Below are 24,960 nucleotides of genomic sequence, written 5' to 3'. Positions count from 1 at the left end.
GCAATCTCTTTATCATGAAAGTTGAATTTACAAATGTAGAATTATGTACCAAAAAATAACTGCACTCAAAAATAAAACAATGTAAAATTTTAGAGCCTGCATGTCCACTCCATCCTACTTCTTGTTCAGCCAATCGCTCAGACAAACAAGTTCGTTTACATTTGCAGGAGATAATGCTGCCCACTTCTTGTTTATAGGTGTTTGCATGGCACAGTTGTAGCCGGCATCGCAAGATATTTACGTGGCAGATGCTCTAAAGATTCATGTGTCCCTTCATGCTTAAAACACCCTTCCAGAGGACATGCGTCCATGCTGATGATGGATTCTGCTCGATAACGATCCAAAGCAGTGCAGACTGATGCATGCTCATTGTCATCTGAATCTGATGCCACCAGCAGAAGGTTGATTTTCTTGGTGGTTCAGGTTCTGTAGCTTCTGCATCAGAGTGTTGCTCTTTTAAGACTTCTGAAAGCATGCTCCACACCTCATCCCTCTCAGATTTTGGAAGGCCCTTCAGATTTTTAAATCTTGGGTCGAGTACTGTAACTATCTTTAGAAATCTCACATTGGTACCTTCTTTGCTTTTTGTCAAATCTGAAGTGAAAGTGTTCTTAAAACAAACATGTGCCGGAATCATCATCCGAGACTGCTGTAACATGAAATATATGGCAGAATATGGGTAAAACAGAGCAGGAGACATACAATTCTCCTCCAAGGAGTGCAGTCACTAATTTAATTAACACATTTTTTTAAACGAGTGTCATCAGCATGGGAGCATGTCCTCTGGAATGGTGGCCAAAGCATGAAGGGGCATACGAATGGTTAGCTTATCTGGTACATAAATTCCTTGCAATGCCAGCTACAAAAGTGCCATGTAAATGCCTGTTCTCACTTTCAGGTGACATTGTAAATAAGAAGCAGGAAGCATTATGTCCCGTAAATGTAAACAAACTTGTTTGTCTTAGCGAATGGCTGAACAAGAAGTAGGACTGAGCAGACTTGTAGGCTCTAAAGCAGTGGTTCTTAACGTGGGGTGCGAGACATGCCAGTTTTTTTTAAGAAGGTAAATCATCGAAAACACAAATTAAGCACAGGTACGTACGTACAAACAACTACTTTGTTTAATCAAACCTATGTATTAACATTATACATTTTTTTAATGATTACTGTAGTATACAAACAAAAAATATATCTAGGTTTAAAGAACTGACCTACTTCAGTGATTTTTGATAAGGGGTGCAAGAACATATTTTGAGAACCAAGGGAGTGCAGGCTGCAGTAAAGGTTAAGAACCACTGCTCTAAAGTTTTACATTGTTTTGGTTTTTTTGAGTGCAGTTATATAACCAAAAAAAAAAAAAAATCTACATTTGTAAGTTGCACTTTCATGATAAAGATATTGCATTATGGCACTTGAATGAGGTGAATTGAAAAATGCTATTTCTTTATCATTTTTATAGTGCAAATATTTGTAATAAATATGAGTACTGTACACTTTGCATTCTGTGTTGTAATTGAAATCAATATATATGAAAATGTAGGAAAGCATCCAAAATATTTAATAAATTTCAATTGTTCTGTTCAACAGTGCAATTAAAAGTGCTATTAATTGTGATTAATTTTTTTGAGTTAATCACGTGAGTTAACTGCGATTAATGGACAGCTCTAATATAATTATTTACTGGAAACAGTTTTGGTCCTTTCCTATTCGTTTCTAGAAAAGTGTTTTGTTTTCTGGTACATTTTATGCAGAGCATTAGTTTTTATGTGTCTGCTGTACCATTTAAAGTATATGCCAAGAGGATTAATAATGATTTCTCTCTCCAGTAAAGGTCATATTGTGTCTCTGGTTTAAAAAAAAAAAAAAAAGTGCAACTATCCTTCAGTATATGGCTGTCTTTTTAGTTAATCCTAAAATCTACATAGAGTAAGCCATCATGAAAAGATATTTATCAAAAGGTGGGTTTAAGAGCTTTCAGTATTCTTGTCTGTTTTACTTTCAGGGCCCTTTTGTGGAACAATAAGTAGCAAAAAAAAGAAAAAGATGATGTACCTCACAACCAGAAATGCAGGTACATTTTAATCTTACATTATGTGTAAAATCCAGTAGAATAGTGTACAAGTCCAGTACGTTGTAGAGTTTCTGAATCTGCATTTTAAACTTAGGTTAACACACTGGGTATAGCTGATTAAACTATCATGACAGTGAATGCTTGTGTTATAGGAGAAAGTTTTAAAATAAATTATAGTAGCTTGATTAGCAAATCAATCAGCTAGATCAGAAATTATAAACAGGGTAGTTTTTGTGGTTAAGTCATGGTGCACAAAGAAAAGCTGTTACTGTTGAGCAGATGCATTAGGGGACAGAATAAAGGATCAAAGAACAATTTTCTAAATACTTAAAACACCATTGATTGGCACAGTAGTAAATGCTGGCATGATGTCCTAGGCACTGACTCCATGGGTGCTCCAGAGCTGGAGCAGCCTCCCAAAATAAATGATGGGTGCTTAACACCCACCAACAGCCCTCATTATCAGTGCCTCCCCTAACTCCTCCCACCTGCCAGCAGCCCTGCTGATCAGTGCCTCTACCTCCCCTGCTGTGGATCAGCTGCTCCGTGGTGTCCAGAGGTACTGGAGGGGAGCAGGGAGGAGTGAGAGTGGGGGGCACTCAGGGGAGGGGGCAGGGCAGGGTGGGACCCTGGGAGAGGGGTGGAGTGGGGGCGGGGCCTGGAATGGAGCTGGGGGGAGCACCCACGGCACATTAGAAAGTCGGCACCTATGCATGGTGTGACTATTGCCTAAATTTCAAAAAAACAATCCTACTACAGAATTACTATGTTTAGAGTAGATGGTCATTGAAAGAATCTACAATATTCCCATTTCTGTTTATACATAAGAAAACTGAAATAAAAATATCTGAAAAAATACCTTTTAAGTACTATTTACGTAATAGGTTATATGTGAATATAAAATAGAATTGCTGAAGTTTTCTACAAATGGCAGTGACTTGATCTGCATTTAATATTTTGTTACTTTTTTCTATGTAGAATTTGATCGTCATGAAATTCAGATATATGAGGAAGTAGCCAAAATGCCTCCTTTTCAGAGGAAGACATTGGTCTTAATAGGGGCCCAGGGAGTGGGTCGAAGAAGCTTGAAAAACCGATTTATAGTATTGAATCCCATTAGGTTTGGAACTACAGTGCCATGTAAGTTATCAGCACTCCCACTGTCAAATCCTATTTATTGAAGTTTGTAATTCATCTGGAAAAATTTACTCTAATCTGAAGTTTGTTGTAGTGACTCAATGTGGGAGTAATTGTGGGTTGAAAACTTTGACTGGAGAATGAAATGTGTTTTCAATCTCCTCAATAAGTAGGAAAATCCTGTTTCTGTGTTAATGACATCTAACTACCAGCCAAACTTTTGTCTACTCGTGCTGAAGACAGGAGTTCCAATGCATGCATCTGGCAGGATTGTTCAAGTATATCTATTTTGGGGTTTATAGTCAATATCTGAATGCTTCTAAAAATTCCTGGTACATTTTAATAATGAACAGTTACTAGAATTTTGCTTAGAAACTCATTTTATTGTTTAAATGAACTCTTTATCTCTCTCTGTATGTGAAACAAAAACTTCATATGAAATTTGTAGTTCCTGGCTTTAACCCATAATATCCTAGGGATAAATAAACTATGAATTCTATTTTATTGGTTGTTAATGTTATAAATTGAGGAATGAGAGGCCAATTAATGTCATTTCTTCCTACTTCTTCCTGCACCAGCCCTACCCCTCTCCGCTCTGGTTTTTCTTCCTTTCAGCTGCTGAAAGAGCTGCCCCTTCCTGCAGTATCAGAATTTTCTCCTACCTCGCACTTTCTGAAAGAACCTGTTCCTTCCTGTCTGCCAGACCACCCCTTCTGGCTGACCTCTGAGCACAGAACAGCTTCATTGCCCCATACCTGTTATGCCCAGACACTTCTAAGAGCCATCTGTTCTCTTCTGCCTCATAGTATGTGGCAAGGAATGGTACTGGCAGTAGTGGGGATGTGGGCAAATCTGAAAGACAAGCCAGGAGTGTCTTGTAACTGAGGTGGGGAAACTAGATAGCCCCAGGAGTCCTAATCTTTTTCATCTGTAATGCTCACAAACCCCCAAACTGGTCCATACCATTAGAATCAGGGGTGCATATCTGATAGCATAGTCTGTCCAAAGGAACCTATGCTGGGAGTCAGGTTAATAATCCATGTAGGCAAAGAGTAATGCACAACATGACATTAACAGTAAATTGTCTAAAAATTAACAAATTATAGGTTTCTGTAAGATGTCATAACTGCAGATAGATAATAAATGAGATCTCTCAATTCGTATGTGTGCCAACATTATTATTATTGTTGTTGTTTGTTTAATCTATTTAGAGCACTTTTGGCCACTTGAATCGGAATGTCACAGAACTCAGAGAAGACATGGTCCATGTGTCAGAGATGTGACAACCTAAATAGACAAGGCAAATTACCAAGCAGTAAACCAGCAACATACAAACAAAACATGTAAAGTTAAATACTATTTAATCAAGCTACCATAATAATTTATTTGGAGATTAAGGCTGATTCTGCACTCTGGCACTTTGAGTGCAGAAGGTGGGGGCCCACAAGGATTCTAAAAATTAATACTTGCCACTCCAGGCTTATATTAAACTTCCAAGGTTACAGCTTTTTTCTGACTTTGGATTGGTAGATGCTGCCACCACCCAAGTGCAGCGCGCGCGCGCACACACGCACACACACACACACACACACACACCAATTTAAAATATGTGCACAAACCTCTTGAGACACAGAACTCCAATCCTGTTCTTAAAAAAGGTAAATTTTATTTTAAAAAAAGAAAGAAAATACATCTGGAAACTCAGGCTATTGCTAGATTTTAAAAGAGTGACTACCAGGATTAAGCACCAAGAGTAGCTTTCTTGAGGTCCCACTTAAAGGTTACAAGCAAAACAAAAGCCCCTGGCGTTAGCACAGAGGAATCCACGAGCCATAAAAATATAGAAAGAGATAAACCTAATCGTGTCTTCCTAGACATTTCCTGACCTACTGACATAGCTGGGATTTCAAATGAGTAGTTTCTAGGTATGATACTGAAGATTTTTCATACCTGGCCCAAGCTTCTTACAACATAACTGCTGCCCTGTCCCCCTCTCCCTGAGAGAACAACAGACAGACAAAGGGGAAGTTTTTTCTCAATTTTAAAAAGCTCTGGCCTTCCCATTGGCTCTTTTGGTCAAGTGCCCACTCACTTCCTTTTACCTATGCATAGCAGTGAGACTTTTAACCCTTTACAGGTAAAGCAAGTAAAGAACAGCTGCTAACAGGGGTTTTATAGCTAGCTAGCTGGCTGGGTGGGTGTCCATAAAAGAGAGATGAAAAATAAAACACATTTAATATTTTATTATTCATTTGTATAATATCATCTAGAGGCCCCATTCAGGATCAGGGCTCCATTGTACTATGTGCTGTACAGAGTAAAAGGATAGTATTTGCCCTGAAGAGTTTGCTACCTAATTTAAGATAAGATGCAACAAACAGTAGGAAGGAGTGGTGGAGGTACCATAAGGAAGCTGTAAAAAGAACATGCATTTATGCAGGGAAGTTTTGAGCATAGCTAGATGGTTTTAGTTGTCAATTTTTAAAAAAATGCTATTATAAGAAATAAATGAGGCAAATATTAGAAGCTTCTACTGGCCAACTGCCTAATTACTGTCACTTGAAAATTTACCAGAGGCATTACAATAGAAGAGGGTCTTGAAGGAGGACTGGATAATTAGTGTTTTCCTATAGCTTTTCCACTTCCACACTGTGTGTCTGAGAGAGAGAAATAAATGAGTGTTGTGGGATCAGCTGGAAAGAGCGTAAGGGCATGACTACACTGGAAACTTCAAAGCGCTGTGGCGGGAGCACTCCCGTGGCAGCGCTTTGAAGTGTGAGTGTGGTCCTGCGTGAGCACTGGAAAAGAGCTCTCCCAGTGCTCCTGGTAATCCACCTCCATGAGGGGATTAGCTCTGAGTGCTGGGAGCACGGCTCCCAGCGCTCGGAGCCTGTTTACACTAGCGCTTTAAAGCGCTCTGACTTGCTGTGCTCAGGGGGGTGATTTTTCACACCCCTGAGCCAGCAAGTTAGATTGCTATAAAATGTAAGTGTAGCCAAGCACTAAGTCCCATTGAAAGTCAGTGGGACTTAGGCTCCTAAGTGTCTAAATCATCTTTGAAAATGAGACTTAGGTGCTGTTGAAAATCTTATGCAATAGTGATTGAAGAGGAGGGATAATGAGTCTGGGATATGGAATGAACAAAGAATGATGAAAGTGAGGGAATAAAGGGTAGATGAAATGAGGGAGGGAAGAGAGTAATGGCAGAGGGAATGGGTTTGGGAGGAATTATGCTCATAAATTTTGAACATGAGCTTGGACAGTGGTTTGTTCCCCACACAGAAAAGACACACACATGTACATGGCTTTACAGCCAATCAATCTTCAGATACCTTGGGGGGTTTTATATCCAGTGATTTGTGAAAAATTTGTATTTAGTTACTTCACGAAAGCCAAGGGATGATGAAAAAGATGGGCAAGCATACAGATTTGTGTCACGTGCTGAAATGGAGGCAGATATTAAAGCTGGCAGATACCTAGAACATGGAGAATATGAAGGAAACCTTTATGGCACCAAAATAGATTCCATCCTTGAAGTGGTTCAGACTGGAAGGACATGCATTTTGGATGTGAACCCGCAGGTAAGTAATGTGTCATGTACCCTAAAATGAGTATCAGTGTTGAAGAGGTATGTTTTAAATTTGAAGACTTTTAAGCTAGTCTTGTATCCTACAGTACCATGGAAGACTCACAAGTTAGTTTGGATTTTTGGCATTTTGAGGTGGAAGAGATCAGGAATGTGCAAAGGCCTGTAATAGTGTGTTTTGCGTTGCTGATCAGTAACCCATTCAGCCAATGTAAGAGTGATGTTGAACACTTCAAAGGGGAGTTTCGTACCATCCTTTGGCAAGGCAGCACTTTGAGGATGGGATAGGAGTGCAAAAATTGTCTTGTTGTTTTGTTAATGGTACCAGATTAAAATTGCAGTACTTCACTGAAGTACAGTGACTTATTCTCATTTTTAACTAATTCAATTTAGTGTTTGGAGGGGGTTTGTTTGTTTGGTTGGTTTTGTGTGTTTTCTTGTTTCTAGGCCTTGAAAGTATTGAGGACTGCAGAGTTTATGCCCTATGTAGTGTTTATTGCTGCTCCAGAGTTAGAGACTCTGCGTGCTATGCACAAGGCTGTGGTGGATGCTGGAATTACAACCAAACTTCTAACAGTAAGCAAATTCTTCCGTATATAGTTTCCTTTTCACAGGATTTTCTTAAACCTTTTTTCCTTTACGACAAGTTCTTTGTAACACATGTGAATGTAATGTCTTGCTGAGGAAGATTAGGCAACATTTATATTAGATTACATAATATAGAGTAATTTAAACTGATCATATACTACTAACACTAGTTGTTACGTTCTGACATGGATTGCTAGATTTTTAAATAAGGGTAATTTATTAAGGTGGTACCCCCTATAATTTGGGTTGCCTAATGCTTTCTGTTATAAAGGATTCTTGCAACTTTTCTTTGGGATGTTCTCACACCTCCACTGTTTGCAGCAGACCTTTGATATTTGAGAGGGGGAATCTTTTAGGGCTGCAGAAGTAGCTTTTCTTTGTTTCATGAAGTTCCACTGAGATTTGCCTAAACTATAAATGATTTAAAAATCAAAGTGGTCCTTCTCTCACTTGTGTTCCTTGGGAAGATTTTGACAGCCTGTCAATCACTGAACTGCAGCAGCACATACTGTATTGGGAACACCTGGGAGCTGCTGGGGGTGGGGGATGGGGAGATGATGGAGAGCCAAGCTGGGTTTCCCTGCCCCTGTAAATTACCTGGCTCCAACACATGGAACCAAGTGGTCCCATAGACTAGGAGTTCCCCTAACTCTCTGGGGAAGGGAGAGGGCAGGGGAGAGAATATGAGCTGTGCTTTCTCAGGCTACCCCCATGGACCTAGCACCAATCCACCCTCTGGGTCAACACATTGGGCAGGAACTTCTCCAACTCCAGCAGCATGAGGGGGAGAGCTGGGCTGGGCTTCCCCCTAACTCCTCCCTGGATCCACCATCTGAACCCAGCAAACCATTTATTCCCCTGTCCCATATGAGAAAACAGCCTTCTTCTGCTGCCAGTTGATGGACTTAGTCCTGTAAGTAGCTCTGGTAGTAACAATCTCTGTTGTAATACGAAAGGTTGAAATCCTACTAATGATTCATGATTGTGGCAGGATATTGTTACATTTGCATATAACAATTGGTTTTTACCTTTTCTTTTTAAAATTGGGAAACAGATTGCATGTGCAACTGTAAATCTAGCATTTCCTGACTTTCAAGTGTTTGACTTTGCAAGCTAAAGAATGTTCTTTTAATGTGTTTTTGTTGTGCCTTTTATATATGTATGTATACAGAATCTCTCCGTGTATGTGTATTTTACACACAGAGACAGAAAGTGTGTATTCTTTCAATATTATCTGTTTATGCAGCCACTTCTGAGTAAATAGATGCATTTGGATGGTTGAATCTGCTTTGCATACTAGTGGATTATTTTAAATCACTTCTAATATAACAAGCAATTGCAAATTTCCCTACTGCTTCTGGCTGTTACGGTGCTAAATTTGCATTCCTCCTTTAGAAAAGAGGAACATAAGAATGGCCATATTGAGTCACACCAATGGTCCATCTAGCTCTGTATCCTGTCTTCCAACAGCAGCCAATGCAGGTGCTTCAGAGGGAATGAACAGAACAGGGCAATTAGTGAGTGATCCATCTCCTGTCTTCCACTCCCAGCTTCTGGCAGTCAGAGGTTAGGGACACCCAGAGCATGGGGTTGCATCTCTGACCATCTTGGCCATCGCCATTGATGGAGCTATCTTCTATGAACTTAACTAATTATTTTTTTAATCCAGTTATAGTTTTGATCTTCACAACATCCACTGACAATGAGTTTCAGAGGTTTGAATCTGTGTTGTATGAAGTAGTTTCTTATATTTGTTTTAAATCTCCTGCCTATTAATTTCACTGGCTGACCCCTAATTTTTGTTATGTGAAGAGGAAAATAAACGTCCCTGTTCACTTTCTCTGCATTATTCACAATTTTATAGATCTGTCATATCCCCCCTTAGTTGTCTCTTCTCTAAACTGAAACTTCTCAGTCTTTTTTTCTCTTTCTTCATAAGAAAGTTGTTCCATATCCTTAAACATTTTTGTTGCCCTTCCTTGTACCTTTTCCAATTCTAATATATCTTTTTGAGATGGGACAACCAGAACTGCATGCCGTATTCAAGGTGTGGGCATAGCATGGATATATATAGTGGCATTATGATATCTACTCTCTCTTATTATCTACCCCTTTCCTAATGGTTCCTAACATCGTTAGCTTTTTTGACTGCCACTGCACATTCAGTAGATGTTTTCAGAGAACAATCCACAATGAGTCCAAAATCTTTTTCTTGACTGGTAACAGCTAATTTAGATTCCATCATTTTGTATGTATGGTTGGAATTATGTTTTCTAATATGCATTACTTTGCATTGATCAGCTTTTGAATTTCATCTGCCTTTTTGTTGCCCAGCCTTGAGATCCTTTTGTAACTCTTTGCAGTCTGCTTTGGATTTAACTATCCTGAGTAATTTTGTATCATCTGCAATCTTTGCCACCTCACTGTTTAACCCTTTTTCTAGATCATTTATGAATATATTGAACAGCACTGGTCCCAGTACAGATCCCTTGGGGGCACCTCTGTTTCCCTCTCTATTCTGAAAATCGACCATTGATTCCAACCCTTTGTTTCCTGTCTTTTAACCAGTTACTGACCCATGAGAGGACTGTTCCTCTTATCCCATGACTCCTTACTTTGCTTAAGAGCCTTTGGTGAGGGACTTTGTCAAAGGCTTTCTGAAAATCCAAGTACACTATGTCTGCATCATTCTTGTCCCTGTTTGTTGACCTCCCTCAAAGAATTCTAATAGTTTGGTGAGGCATGATTTCCCTTTACTCTTCCCCAACATATTGTGTTCATCTATGCTTCTCATAATTCTGGTCTTTACTATAATTTCAACCAGTTTGCCTCATACTGAAGTTAGGATTACCAGCCTGTAATTGCCACGATCACCTCTAGAGTCTTTTTTAAAAATTGTGTCAAATTAGGTATCCTCCAGTCATCTGGTACAGAAGCTGATTTAAGTGATAGGTTACATACACCAGTTAGTAGTTCTGCAATTTCATATTTGAGTTCCTTCAGAATTCTTTGAATACCATCTGGTCCTGGTGACTTATTACTGTTTTTAATTTATCATTTTTTCCAAAACCTCCTCTAATGACACCTCAATCTGGGACAGTTCCTCAGATTTCTCACCTAGAAAGAATGGCTCCTCTGCAGTGAAGACAGAAGCAAATAATTCATTTAGCTTCTCCACAGTTGCCTTATATTTGTTGCTGTTAGTTTTTGAATCTTTTACTAGTTGCTCTTAAAATTCTGCCTAATTATATTTTTACACTTGATTTGCCAGAGTTTAAGTTCCTTTCTATTTTCATCACTAGGATTTGACTTCCAGTTTTGAAAGGATGCCTTTTTGCCTCTAACCACTTCTTTTACTTTGTTGTTTAGCCATGGTCCTCTTTTTTTGGTCCTCTTATTATGTTTTTAATTTGGGGTATATATTTAATTTTATCCTTTACTGTGATGTTTTTGAAAAGTTTACATGCAGCTTGAAGACATTTCACTTTTTTACTGTACCTTTTAATTTCCATTTAATTAGCTTCCTCATTTTTGTATAGTTCCCCTTTCAGAAGTTAAATGCTACTGTGTGAGGCTTCTTTGGTATTCTACCCCACCCCTCCAAGGATGTTAAATTTAGTGCTATTACCAAGTGGTTCAGTATATTCACCTCTTGGATCAGATCCTTCGCTCCACTTAAGACTAAATCAAGAATTGCCTCTTCTCTTGTGGGTTCCAGGACTAGCTGCTCCAAGAAGCAGTCATTTATGGTGTCTAGAAACTTTCTCTTCAGCCTGTCCTGAGGTGACACATAGCCAGTCAATATGGGGATAGCCCCTCATTATTACTGAATTTTCTATTTTTATAATCACTCTAATCTATAAGAGCATTTCATAGTCACCATCATGGTCAGGTGGTCGGTAGTATATTCCTGCTGCTATACTATTATTAAACATGGGAATTCCTATCCATAGAGATTCTGTGGTACAGTTTGATTCATTTAAGATTTTTGCTATATTTGACTATGCTTTCTTTCACGTACAGTGCCATTCTCCAACAGGTGCAACCTACTCTGTCATTCCTATATATTTTGAACCCTGGTATTACCATGTCCCATTGATTATCATCATGACATCAAGTTTCTGTGATTATATAAATATCCTCATTTAATACCAGGCACTCAAGTTCACCCATCTTAGTATTTAGGCTTCTAGCATTTGTATATAAGCACTTATAAAATTTGTCACTTTTTAGCTGTCTGCCATTATGTGATGTAATTGAATGGGACTCTTTTTCATTTGACTGTTGCTGTTCATTTCCTACTTGGATTTGTTCATTTCTTACCTTCGCTTACTGTTACAGAAGTGCTACTTAGAAAACCTATATTTCAGTGTGGCTCATGTGACCTCACATTAGTATTGGGCCTTGAAATACTTATTTCTACGGAAGAGAACATTGGAGCAAACCAACCAGTAACTGCAGGTTTTGTTTAATTGGCTGTATGCAAAAGTGACTTCTGCTTTGACACTCACATCTTGGTAGTGCTGTATGTGGGAAATCCAGTATTGATAGAGTACAAAACAAAGGTGAAATTTCTTCTCTGGGATGCTGAACAACAGTTTTATAGTGGCTTTTAATCACCTTATACTTCAGATATAGGATGTCCTCATCAGCAGTCTTGGAACAGTCCTCACACACCTCAACATCTCAGATAAAATGATGCAGTGGAGGCCCACAAGTGGGAGGATGTGTACAGATGGAAAGATTGGGTGAAATGCAGTGCAAAATAAGAAATGCCAGCACTTATTCTTTGATACTGGAAGTTTCAATTCTAAAACTTGTTCATCAAGATTCTTGTTTTGGTGGCAGTATCTGATGGAAAATTAAGTATATTTAGGGCCAAATAAAACTGGCTGCTCAAATTATTCCTGAAAATATTACCTCCACACTCATTGCACCCAACAGTTCCACATACAAAATAAGTAGCTGCAGTAAAAGCCCTCTTTGGGCAGAAAGGCACCAGCTCATCAGAGCATTTAAGTATGTACTTAACTCTGAGCACATGCTTACGTGCTTTGCTAAATTGGGGCTGATAGTCACCTTTCAAATTTAGCAGATTTTGAAAATTGTGCTCTTACTGTTAACCAAATTACATTAAGCATACCTTCTTCCATCTCCATCAAATATTTTAAACTTTACTACCAAGTATTTGTAGTAAATGAAAGCTTTTGTTCAATATTAAACTTAGTAAAATTCAGTTGCACTACCTGACAAACTGATGGGGGTACCAATAGTTATGTTCATTCATTTATCTTTATTTGAACGTGTAATGAACTGCTAATGTCACAATTTTTAATTAGTCTCCAAATCTTTTCAACAGGACACTGATTTGAAAAAAACAGTTGATGAAAGTGCACGGATTCAGAGAGCATACAACCACTATTTTGACCTCCTCATTGTAAATGACAATCTAGACAAAGCCTTTGAGAAGCTACAGACTGCTATAGAGAAATTGAGGTTGGAGCCACAATGGGTCCCAATTAGTTGGGTATACTGACAGATTTCTGAAGATGGCTTTAGCTAACAAGTGAAATTAGCTGCAACAAACATTCTCAGAAGACATTCTGTAGAGATGGAAGATACCTGCAGCACCCTTGCATTTTTACTCTGTGTATATTCCGATGATAGTACGCTATTCTGAGTTTTTATATAACATATTGAAGGAAAAGTGTACTTAGATATGTAATTTATTTTAATTTTTCTAACTTTTTACAGATAACCTTTCTATTCATGTCACATGAAGGAAATGCGTTGAAGCATTTTTATATGTTTTAATTTAGTACCTTTGCCTTTTTCATCTAAAACTTTCAAGTCATTCACTTTAACTTTTACATTTTGGTCTTACATTTTCACTGTGATAAGGAAGGATACTTGAAACAATTTTTGTAAAACTCTTGAAAGTTAGTGTTCATCTGGTCAAATGTCAGTTGTTATTAGGAGAAAACACTAATTCTTTTCCTAATATGCACCTTGAAATTTTTTTATGGGAGCAGAATTTTAAATATTAAAGCAGCAACCATCACTGCTTTGTGACATTGCTCTGACATCTTTCTGCTCAATGTTTATACACTTTTGCAGTTTCATGGTTTCTTCTTGTCTCTTTTGATTTAGACATATGTACTGTAGACTTCCCCTATGTGTACCTTTAAAAAACAATAATGTAAAACAATACCTTGCACTCTGCTTATTAGGCTATTCTTGGGAGCCAACCTTTTAGCCCATTACAGTTGAGGTACTGATGTCAGAAAGGTTGTATGTAATGTAAATCATTGTAGTTAGGATCATGGTGAAGTAGCCTGAGAAGAGAGCCTTATATTGCAGAGCCTTACAATGAGGCTTAGTGTGTAGGACTATTTATTCACACTTGTGAAAACACATTGCTAAAGAAACCTGCTTTTTTATTGAGACATTGTTCGGTGTTTGTATATTGATCTGTGAATTGAGTTCTTGTGATATTTAGCTGGCTCTTATTTTACATTTTGGAATATTGTGAGTGATCAGCTGTTGTGTTTTATAAAACGTGATGTGATGAGATTTTTGTGCTATTTGTTATATTGTGTTTAAACTGCATTCTTCATTGAATAGCTTGTGAAATTAGAAAGTTATTGACAGATGCTAAAAATCAATGTTTATATTTTGTTTTATAACTTGATTTTTTTGTGTTTCGTGATGAAATAATTCTCCATTCAGTAGACTCACTGGCATTATTCCTATTATCTCCAAGTTCATATTGATTCATATTTTCAAGACTTTTACTAATATAAATTCTCCTTAACAAAGTATAAAATGAAAATACAAATTGTCAGTAAGACAAACTATTCTTGTGACCATATTTTATATTACACTAGCTATTGTATGTAGTCACATTTCTTCATCAGGTACCAGGTTTGAGCCTAAATTAGTCATCTATCCACTTAATTTATTTTCTATCTGGTGACGGGCACCTGTCTTCTGAAGTTTTTTTCCATGCCAAAGCATATTACACAGAATGCCAACAAAAAGAGGACTTCTGCTGAATTCTCTTTCTGATGAAAAACCCAAAAGAGTAGATACACTGTAAAAACAATAGTGTGCCCTTGGTCTTTTAAAGATTTTTGTCTATGTACACAAAAAACAGGATGCAGGTAGCTTTATGTAGTTACTTTATACAAAGAAACCGTGAGTCTCAAAAGTTATATTATAGAAGATTTAAAAACCTCTAAGATATATTTTTTAAAGATTCCAGTATATTTTGTAAATGTTATACAAAATTTAGCCTTGGTCTTCTCTGTGGCTTTTGGTATTGAGATTTCAGTTTTTTAAAGTGAGTCTGAAACTTTTAAGGAAAACTTGTATTACTACTTTGTTTTTATTCTGTTAAATTCTGCAAAGTATATATGGGTTTTTTTTCTTTTTAAAAGTTTGGTAGATTTCATAATATGTGGTGCCAGCATGACACTTTTCTATTTGGTACTCTTAGGAGACTAGGTTCTATGATGCTACTGCTCTAACGGTACTTTGAAGAATAGATCTGTTGTTACCAACAAATAGCAGAGCCTTTGCTTAAATATTTTAAAGATTCAATCTTGGTACTAAAGGACTTTATAGCTATGATAGATCTATCAGTGTCCTTGTTGTACACTATGTAATAGGAGATAAGTGTGTTCTATATGTGGGAAGTGTTATCTAGTCAGATAGTATGCCTTTCATTATGAGTTAGAAATGACTAACTCCTGAACTGTGATGCCAAAAGTGGGTTGAGCTAGCTCCTCCCTAACAAGTGAAATTAGAAGATTTTACTTTCCACACTGTAGTGCTGTATATTGCAAATTTCACTAACTCCGCAGCTTTGTCAGAGCATATTTCACCAAATGGAAATGTATGCGCCAAGGTCTAGTCAGAAAACTACTGTACTACTACCAGTACCATCATAGAAATAGGACTGTCAAGGGACAGTGTGGTGATGTTTTTGTGCTAGGGCGTAGACCCTCCTGTGTTCAATAGAGTGCAAAATGTGAAATTGATCGCGCTTGAGCCTATCATAAGTGCCATCAGGCCTACTGTATCCTTTTAGATATTGTCTTTAATGTAGAAGCAGCTGGAAAGTGTGATTCTAGGGCTCCCTCACAGGAAGGATTGTCTGGCAGGATATATATAAGAACCTGGTATATCAAAACCTCTGTAGGGGTTATCTGGATCTCTAGGCTTAAGGTGGTAAGCAAAATAAACTCTTTGCTAAATTTGAAAGATTTGGTAAAGAAGTCTGGTAAAGTATACTTTCCTCATTGAGGACCAGGTTAGCTGTATAAACACACCTGCTTTGGATTTAAAACAACTGTTCAGAAAACACTGGAACTTTTCTTTAAACTATAAAAAATAGGTTTTCAGCTCATATGGTCACTCAAAAATGGCTGAATATTTTCTTTTACTCTTTTTAAAAAAAAGTCTTCTAGTCTGACAGCAATGAGAATTTTGAGTTCAAACTAACCTTTTTAGAGAGGTTGTTAAGCCATTCATCAGAGGGTTAGAGAATGAAGATGCTATTTCCATCGTAACTATGGTGATAGCTTCATGTCATAATACATATTGGTAGGAAGGGTGGTAGGCTAGAACAGTGGTTCTCAACCTTTCCAGACTATTGTACCCCTTTCAGGAGTCTAATTTGTCTTGCATACCTCAAATTTCACCTCACTTAAAAACTTCTTGCTTACAAAATCAGACCTAAAACAAAACAGTTCAGCACACTAATACTGAAGAATTGCTTACTTTCTCATTTTTACCATGTAATTATAAAATAAATGGATTAGAATGTAAATATTGATAGTACTTACATTTCAGTGTGACACTTGAGCCTTGTCATTCTGAGAGGCAGTGAAACGACAGCAACAATCAAGTTTTTCTCCACATAAAGTCTATTCCTACTCTTTGTCTTGATGGCAGTCTTAACAGAAAATGAGACTTCGCAAAGATATGTTGACCTAAAAGGTAATCGAACATGCAAAACATGGTTCCCAAGGTCACTGTACTCTTTCTGTACTAAACACCAGAACTGGGTTAGTATGGAGTCTTTAAACTTCATTTGCAGACCTTGGTCTTAGGATGTCTTAGGATGTCTCAAGAAGATTTTCTTGCTGACTGGCAGAGAGGTTACTGTAACTAACATCTGACAAAATGAATGGGTTTCTTACCCAGTTGAGTTGAGCTAAGCTGTGTTGAATGTTGGGGCAGTATTGTTATCCTAAAATTTTAGACTTCAATTATGTTACCTACAATAGCGCTTTTAATTTCTTAAAAGGGTAACCAGGTTTGTGGTCTGCCCTAAAGGAATTGCCAGGGTGTTACCAGCGGGCTTGTCTATGACCCATAGAGGGCTCCCCAGAGTAAGCTAGTTTTGCTAACCCCTAAAAGGACACGGATACAGCCCTCCGCTCAAGGATAGACATACAAGCAGTAATTCTTCGAAAACAAAATAATTGTTTATTTAAAAGGTAAGTGGTTACAGTGTATTTAATGAAGCAAGAAAGAATAATAGAATATAGTAAAAATGCAGTAAAATTACATTTAAACCATCATAATTAAAGCGGCACAATGAAATAAGACTGCTTACAATATTTCACACACAAAGAATACAGCAGCTTCAGTGTAACATGTATATAAAGATCCCACATACACAAAGGTTTTTAGTCTTAGTGTTACAATCTAATCCTGTACTTAATGTAAGAAATGCAGTCTCTGTATACACACATGAGAGATCATTGTCACATAACATTTAACATAAAACCTTTACTTAACATTAACACTTAATATTTACCATCCCATAAGTGCTGGCCAAGCAGTTACAAGAGCAGAAGGGAAGATCTTACTCAAGACATAGGCATCCAGCTTTATTTACAGACAAACCCATACACTCTTAAATATTAGATAGAAAAGAAGATCAGACTTACACATCTTATTCAAAATTTCCCTCTGATTCATCTATTGGTCCTTCTGATCTGTTCGAATTTAGAGAGCACAGTTTTCACAGCTTGCAATTTCACTGCTCAGTTGGGCCATGGATGCTGTGGTGGCTGCTGCTCATTCATTGCTGCTGGTAAGATAGTTGCTGGCAGGCGGTTGCTCGTTGCTATGACAACCTTGGAATTCTGCTGCTGCTGCTTTTCCAGGTAGCTGCTTTCCAGGATGTTCCATTCTTCTTTTCAAGCAGCTTCTGTACTTCAATTTCAGCCTGCTGGCTGAATCCACTATAAACTCAACCTGCTGGCTATTGGCCTTATATACTGTTTGCTCTCTCAATATCAGCTCCTCTCAGCCAATCAGCAGCTAGCTTTTCAGCTCCTCCCTATGACAACATACCTATTTTTAGGTAGGAAAGCTCCTCCCTGAAGCCATCTTGGATTCTAGACCTTTATAAGCTCCTCCCTCTAATGCTATCTTGTTTGCTAAACTTTCCACAACCTAATTTTGAACTCCGTAATCCCTCTCTCTCCCATTTTGATTTTCCTGGCCATGTTGGATTTTCTAAATTTAAACTATCATTAATTTATACTTACTTACTGCCTTAATCTTAAAACTAATTACTGTTTTATACAACCCAAAGTATCCTGATACTGTCACCACCTTAATTATATCAATTGGGAAAAGTGAATTTTTGCAATATTTAAACCCCTTTTCAGGTTTTTCTGTAAGCCTCTCAGGATATTCAAGGTATTTCAGAACATTAAAAGCAGAATCTCTCATGACAATACGACTTGAATTCAGATGTCAAGTGAGCAAAACAATCTATTATATCTTTTAATTTTGCTCTGCTCAGTTTCCCCTGTGCAGAAATCAGTGACATGTGCATGAAGCAGTGGAAAACAGATAGTCTTTGTCTCCACATTTGGACTTTCAGAATTCCGTTTTCTTGATAAAGGCATTCACTTTCTCATAGAGATTCAGAATGTTAGTGTCACATCCTTGCATGGACAAATTTGGATCATTCAGCTTGCTAAGTGTATCTGCGAGGTAGGCAAGTTGAGGTAACCACCGTATTCTCAAAGCTTCAGCTATTTCTACAAAAGCACACGATGCTTCATATGCTGTCCCCCTTCTTGTAGCAAAATCAAAGAAGCCATACACTATTACAGAAGATCTGATTCTGCCTGCCACTGTGGCGCTTGCAGGGAAAAAAACATGCTTGATTAAAAAAAGCAGTTGATACTCTCAAGAAAGTACCTTTATCAAATGACACTGTATGTCATAGAATTGAAGAAATGGCTGAGGAAAGGAGGGAATGGATGATCAGAAAGAAACGTGTGAACTTGTGTGTAATTCAGACAATCTGTCAAGTACTTTCTGTCATGAAAGCCAGTGAACCTCTGTGTGAAGCAACAGTTGCTGCTGTTCTGACCCCCTCTCTACACAAACAATACAAAACAGGTAAGCATTGAGGGGCCTGGACTTGATAAAGTGACAATTTTGACAGACTCATTTGAAACTTCATGCAGTTAAGAACTCATCTTGTTTGAAGCAAGTACCCCTCAGTGTATGATACAGTGCACCCACTGCAAGGAAGGATTTTCTTTCCTGATCCTAGCTACAAGTCTGTTCACACTCTCGGTCATTGCAGCAGCCCCCTCGGTGCAGATGACTTTGCATGAATTCCAACTCAAATCGTGTTCAGAAGAAAAATTCAGTTTAAACATGGCCCCTCCAATTTAGTTTGCCTTTAAACTTTTGTAAAACAGTATGTACTCGTTGATATCAGTGGTTTCACGGTATCGAACGTAAGCAATCAGCTGAGCTTCTCCACTAATATCCGTGACTCATCAAGCTGAAGGGCAAATGTTTTTGCCATTTTAAGTTTCTCTAAAGTTGAGAGAAAATTTCCTCAGCCATTTCTTCAGTTCTACGACACACACTGTCATGTGATAAGGGTACTTTCTTGAGAGTATCAACTGCTTTTTTTATCAGATCTTTTGAAATAGTGTACGGCTTCTTTGATCTTTGCTATAAGAAAGAGACAGCATATAAAGCTTCATGTGCTTTTGTAGAAATAGTTGACACTTTTTTCATTTTAAGCTGGCAAGTCTGGAACTCAGAAACCTTTCTTTGAAAAAATTCTTCCAGTTTACCCACATGCACAGGGTGTTTTGTCTTCAGATGTTGTTGCAAATATGCCAGCTTCATGCTGTTATTTAATAGACTTCTCCGCAAAGGAACCACAAAGTTTGAGGTGGATCACTATTTGTAGATGTGAATCCAAAAGCAATATATTCCTCACAAAACTGATGGAGTTTTTTCAGTCCTTTTCAATTTCTTACAAATTTCACTGTTGCCACTACCATCGCTTCTAGCACCTTGTTTTAAAAAACTGTCAGTTTTTACATTGGAACTGCATACACACTGACAACTTCAACCTCATTAACGTGCTTGCATGCATCAGTATATGACATAAAACACATGTTTAATACAGTGTGTATATGCACGTTGTTACTGTATAGTATATAGAGCAGAATAAACAAGTCGTATGAAATTTTAGTTTGTACAGACTTCGCTAGTGCTTTTTATGTAGCCTGTTGTAAAACTGGCAGATATCTAGATGAGCTGACATACCCCCTGAAAGACCTCTGCATACCCCTGATTGAGAACCACTGGGCTAGAAGATCCACAAGTTAGACTGAACTGCATAATATACAAGTAATGAAGAGATGCTATGAATGCATTAAGCTTGAACAAATAAAAATATTTCTCATAGCATGTACTATATTGTTGTTAATAGTATTTTGGGGGTTTAAAGTTATAACATTTCTTATTGTCCAGAAATCACTTTTATGTTTGGTTCATCTTCTGAGTATTAAGCACTTGCTCACTTTTTCCTGGACACTGAAAAGTAAAGTAGCTAAACTTTATGCTGACTAACCATAGGGATATATGTTAGAGATGCTGCTAAATTTGTAAGGTACATGAATATATTAGTTTACTTTTATCTTCATAATGGTCAAATAGCTGGGAAGTGAATGTGTGCATGCGTGGATAGCAAAACAAAAAATGTTCATGTACACAATCATATTATGTACCAAGACTTAATCCAAAGGAAATATTCCTGCATATGAGAGAGATTGAAAACTGGCACATATATCTCTACCTGGATGGTGGTGATTATTAATATATGTTTGCTCACTCTAAAAATTTATTCTGTATCTGTAACTTCTATCTATATTAAGCAGTTCATGAGGTACCATAAAATGTTGTGTGTGTATCTATAGAGTTACAGAGGAAATATTGGGTTCATCCTGTGAACGCTAGCTTTGTGCTAGAATGCAATCAAAATGTCATGAACCACAAATTATTCCAAGGCAGGATGGAAAAAAATTGATGCTTTCTTTTAAAAGATTAAAAAGAAAAAATTGGATTTTTTAATTTAAATTAAATGCAGGTTTATTTTTAAAATATCTATTTAAATTTGAAATAGACCTTAGCATAGGTTGTCAAACTTATCTATTAAAATAATTTAAATTAAATACAAAAATAATAAACGATCAATTTTTGCTGCCAACTTTTAAAGAAAATCAAACTACTGAGCTGGTAGTAATCACTGGTGAAGCACCTGGAATCAAAGTCTGTTTAAGGGCTAACACAGCAGTTTTGACAGCAGTAGCCTCTTCTGCAGGTGCAGAAGCAGTATTTTATTTTATTTGTTTATTCAACTAGTTCAATTCAGTTACTAGTTCATTCATAATTAAGAAACCAGGTGGAAAGGTTGTTTTCCTCTTCCAACCTAGGAATAAAGACTAGGTGTCAGGATGAGATCTGCTAGTTCTAAAATCTTGAACAAAGTGACCAGAAACTATCAGTTCAATTTTAATTTTAAATGCAAAACATATTTTGATCAACTTTTTTCTTAGGCGTGTAGCACATTTAAGGTAGTTTAATATTTTTAAAAAGCTGATTTTGTGCATCTTTAATTGAATTAGAATATCCATCCAAATACGTCTTGAAACAAATCATAAGTAAAATAATCTAGTAAATAAGAAATGCATCATTCACCGTTTCCTAACATAATAAAAGATTTTAAAATTAAGTATCTGAATAAATGTATGTTAAGCTACATAATTGCTTAAATAAATATGTATAGATATAATGTATCCTCCTGATTAGCAAAACAAACACACCAGTTTAGTGTAAAGGCTATATTTAGTTGCAAATCAACATGTTTTCATGGTTACCAACGAATAAGAATCAACCTTTCTTTAGAGAAAATAACTAAAAAGTACACATACAAAACACAATTAAAATTGATTATTTAAATAAAGGGTTCCTGATTGCTGATTTAAATCACTTCGATATAAATCAATCCTCCCTGTTTCGTAAACTAATTTAAGTAAACACCAAACTAAACTTTAATGCAAATACTTTGGGTGCATAACTGATTAGTTCATAATAGCTCTATTCTTTAAAAGTTACGTTATTGATTCAACTTAAGTTTCTAAATATTGTGACAAGCCCGAGTCTGTTTAAGGTTCAGTGTGGTAAACCATAATAGAACCTGTCAACTTATATATATTTTATGAAGGGCTTTTAAAATGTTTAGTAAATATAAAATAAAAGATGTGAAATTAGAGCAGTATCATAAATTGACACCGGCAAGGAACCTCAGCCTTGTGGGCAATACAGTATTATTTTTTGCCTTGTGCAGTGTTCTCAGATCAGAATTTCTGTGTGTATTGAGGTGCAAGAATTGTGTGGAACAGGATGGCAAGTCAACCTTAACTTTGAATGTCTGTGCTTAAAAAGACTGTCAAGGATTGTGAAGGCTCAAAATTTGACCTACTTTACCGGCTCCTTACATGCTATCCTAATTATGTCTTTTAAAATCAAACTTCAGTGCTTTCATTTTACAAAATGCCTGATGCTCAGCACTCAAGAGCTGTCCTAGGTTTCCAGATGATGCAAATATGAAATAGAAAAATGTTTTATGAAATATGAAAAATGCCTGGCTGGGTGTCCTTTTTAAAGTTTGTGTGTCCATACCGTTCCTTATTTTAGCTACAGCAAAGACAATGTGGATCTGGTGGGTTGGGCACTAGACTGGCAATCAGGAGACCTGGGTTCTTTTTCCAGCTCTGCCCTTGATCTGATGTATAACCTTGCCTATGTCAGATCCACTCTCTGTGCCTCTGTTTCCCCTCCACACTTTGTCTGGCTTATTTAGGCTGTAAGCTTTTAGAAACAAGACTGTTTCTCACTGTGTCTACATAATGCCTACTGCAATACAGTCCCCAGCTCAGGTGGTGCCTCTAGGCACTACTGTGATACAGATATGAGGCTAGATTCTAAACTTAGTGTGGTCCATAGGGGTTTTTGCCTCAAAATGCACCAGTTGAGAAACCCAGTGGGGAACATACATGCATGTGTTCAAAGGCAGGTTCATGCTTCTGCAATTAGAACTCTGCCCCATTCATTAAATCCTGGAGAGATTAAGTATAATTTACATCTCCAAATTCAGTGTAGAAAAAGGTCAGGTCCTACTTGTTTTTAAAAGGGATATTTTGGTACATTAGTTTATAACAGGAGTGGTGGTTAACATGTCCATCACCATTTTCAGCATAGAGAATTCCCAAGTAAGTCAGTGGGTGTTGTCTGTAAGAAATTATTTGCAATATGTTGTCTTTTACGTCGTTCGCAGTATGTTGTATTTCTATTCAAGTTCTAGTTTAACTGTATAAAATATGAAAAGCATCTTGACTAAAGGCATTCTGCAGAGTAAGTAGTTCCATTTCTGTTAAGTAAACCCACCTATAAACAGTTAATTACTTTTATAGTTGGCAGTATTTCTATTCTATGGGGTAAATTCTACTCTGAAGTAAATGTGAAATCATACATGTACATTAGAAGGAAAGACTTTTGGTACTCATAATTTTCAACTTTCATGCTCATGGGCGTGGATTCCCCTTCCTTTGCTGCTAAGATAAGATTGGGTCCTCAAGCGTGAAAGAGTTACATTGGCTATGGGGACACTTTCGCCTGTACTCCTTTCTTTTTAATGAGATTCTGCAGCTGTTATCCAAACTCAAGGACAAGATAGGTGGGCACCTGTAAGGCTGACCTAAATATTGCTCCATAAGATACCCTTCTCTAGAACATGAAGAATAATAAAGCTTTCTCCAGAACCCAAGTGGCTTTTCTGTACTATCTGACCTCTCAAATAAGGGGTCACAAGATTCCTCTTAACACGGGGTTTCGTTGGATGGCAGTATATTGGCTGGTACAGTGCAGTTTTGAACAGGTTTCAAAACACAGTCCAGGACATCACACTGCGTTCATGATGTACAAAATATTACTTCCATAGACTTTTTTCTTGACTTTTAAAAATGCATGTTGAGTATGCCCTTCTCCCACAAATCTTACACTTCCTACGTATAATGTTTCTATATATTGTGGTACAGTAAGGGTACCCACTATTACTGAAGGAGTCTAAACTCTGGAGTTTTTGTCAGGGATTGTGCTAAGAAATTCAAGATTTTGGTCAAATTAAACTCTTACATTTATGTTAAATATGCCTCTGTCCCCTTGAATTAAGATTTGACTTACCTTGCGTGTTTTCACAAGTGGCTTTTTCTTTTGGATGTTAACATGCATGCTTTTTGTGTAGCTTATTAAATTTTAAAACTAGACTTGGTACTTGTGAGTTTTAAAAATTGTTCTCTTCTGATGTATACAGGTCTCAGCAGTGCAAAAAACAAAACTAAGAAAACCTTGTCATTGCCACATTAACTAACTGTTGAGTGGTATTTTCTAAAGTAAGACTGTGAAAATAACTTAGCAACTAAACTTTTGCCTAAGAAACACGATATATGGAACAGGTCCAACAAATGGGACCTGTTAGTATTATATCTTTACATGGATAAAATCAGCTGACATGTCGGACTACGTTTTTAATCATTTTGTATTCTAAGATCTCCCCTCATTATCATGTTGTCTTTTACACAGTCATCTTTTTCATGTCATGCATAGTCCAGCATAAAAATAATGTACAAATATGTGAAATTCTGTTAATTCGCAACAAAATATTTTTGTATATAATAAAATAAAGATTTAATATTGGGGAAAATGTAGTCTTTTTTTTTCATGTTTGTTATACTGTGACTCTTAACCAAATAGTAAAGTTGACAAGATTAGACCACACTACACATTAGATCAGGAGTGGGCAAACTTTTTGGCCCGAGGGCCACAACAGGGTGTGAAATGGAGGGCTGGATAGGGAAGGCTGTGCCTCCCCAAATGGCCTGGCTCCCGCCCCCTATCCAACCACTCCCACTTCCAACCCCCTTAGTAGTATTATTACTCCAGATCCCCTGTCCCCTGACTGCCCCCTGGGATCCCCTGCCCCTTATCCAACCCCCCATCCCTGGCCCATTACTCTGAGCAGCATGTCTGGCAGCTGTGCCACCTGGCTGGAGCCAGACATGCTGTCGCGCTGCCCTGCATGAGCACGCTGCCCAGAGTGCTGCCCCCATGGCTGCGGGGGAGGGGCTGGGGGCTGGCCTCCCAGGCCAGGAGCTATGGGGCTGGGTAGGAC

General features: G+C 37.5%; 1 protein-coding gene across 6 annotated transcripts in view; it reads left to right on the top strand.

Moving 5' to 3' along the window:
- The window catches only part of PALS2 (protein associated with LIN7 2, MAGUK p55 family member), a 123,258-nt gene extending 109,148 nt beyond the window's left edge, over window positions 1-14,110 (top strand). For all 6 annotated transcript variants that reach the window (XM_077811371.1, XM_077811373.1, XM_077811375.1 and 3 more), the window contains 5 exons: window positions 2,003-2,071; window positions 3,050-3,211; window positions 6,587-6,789; window positions 7,242-7,370; window positions 12,742-14,110. In XM_077811371.1, coding sequence (XP_077667497.1) covers window positions 2,003-2,071; window positions 3,050-3,211; window positions 6,587-6,789; window positions 7,242-7,370; window positions 12,742-12,918 — 740 coding nt within the window. In that variant the 3' untranslated portion in view covers window positions 12,919-14,110. The remainder of the gene's footprint in view (window positions 1-2,002; window positions 2,072-3,049; window positions 3,212-6,586; window positions 6,790-7,241; window positions 7,371-12,741) is intronic.
- Window positions 14,111-24,960: the final 10,850 nt, after the last annotated feature.

The sequence above is a fragment of the Eretmochelys imbricata genome, chromosome 2 (genome assembly GCF_965152235.1).
Source record: "Eretmochelys imbricata isolate rEreImb1 chromosome 2, rEreImb1.hap1, whole genome shotgun sequence".
NCBI classification, from domain to species: Eukaryota; Metazoa; Chordata; order Testudines; family Cheloniidae; genus Eretmochelys; species Eretmochelys imbricata.
Note: the sequence above shows the minus strand (reverse complement) of the source record. Positions and strands in the feature narration are given on the sequence as shown.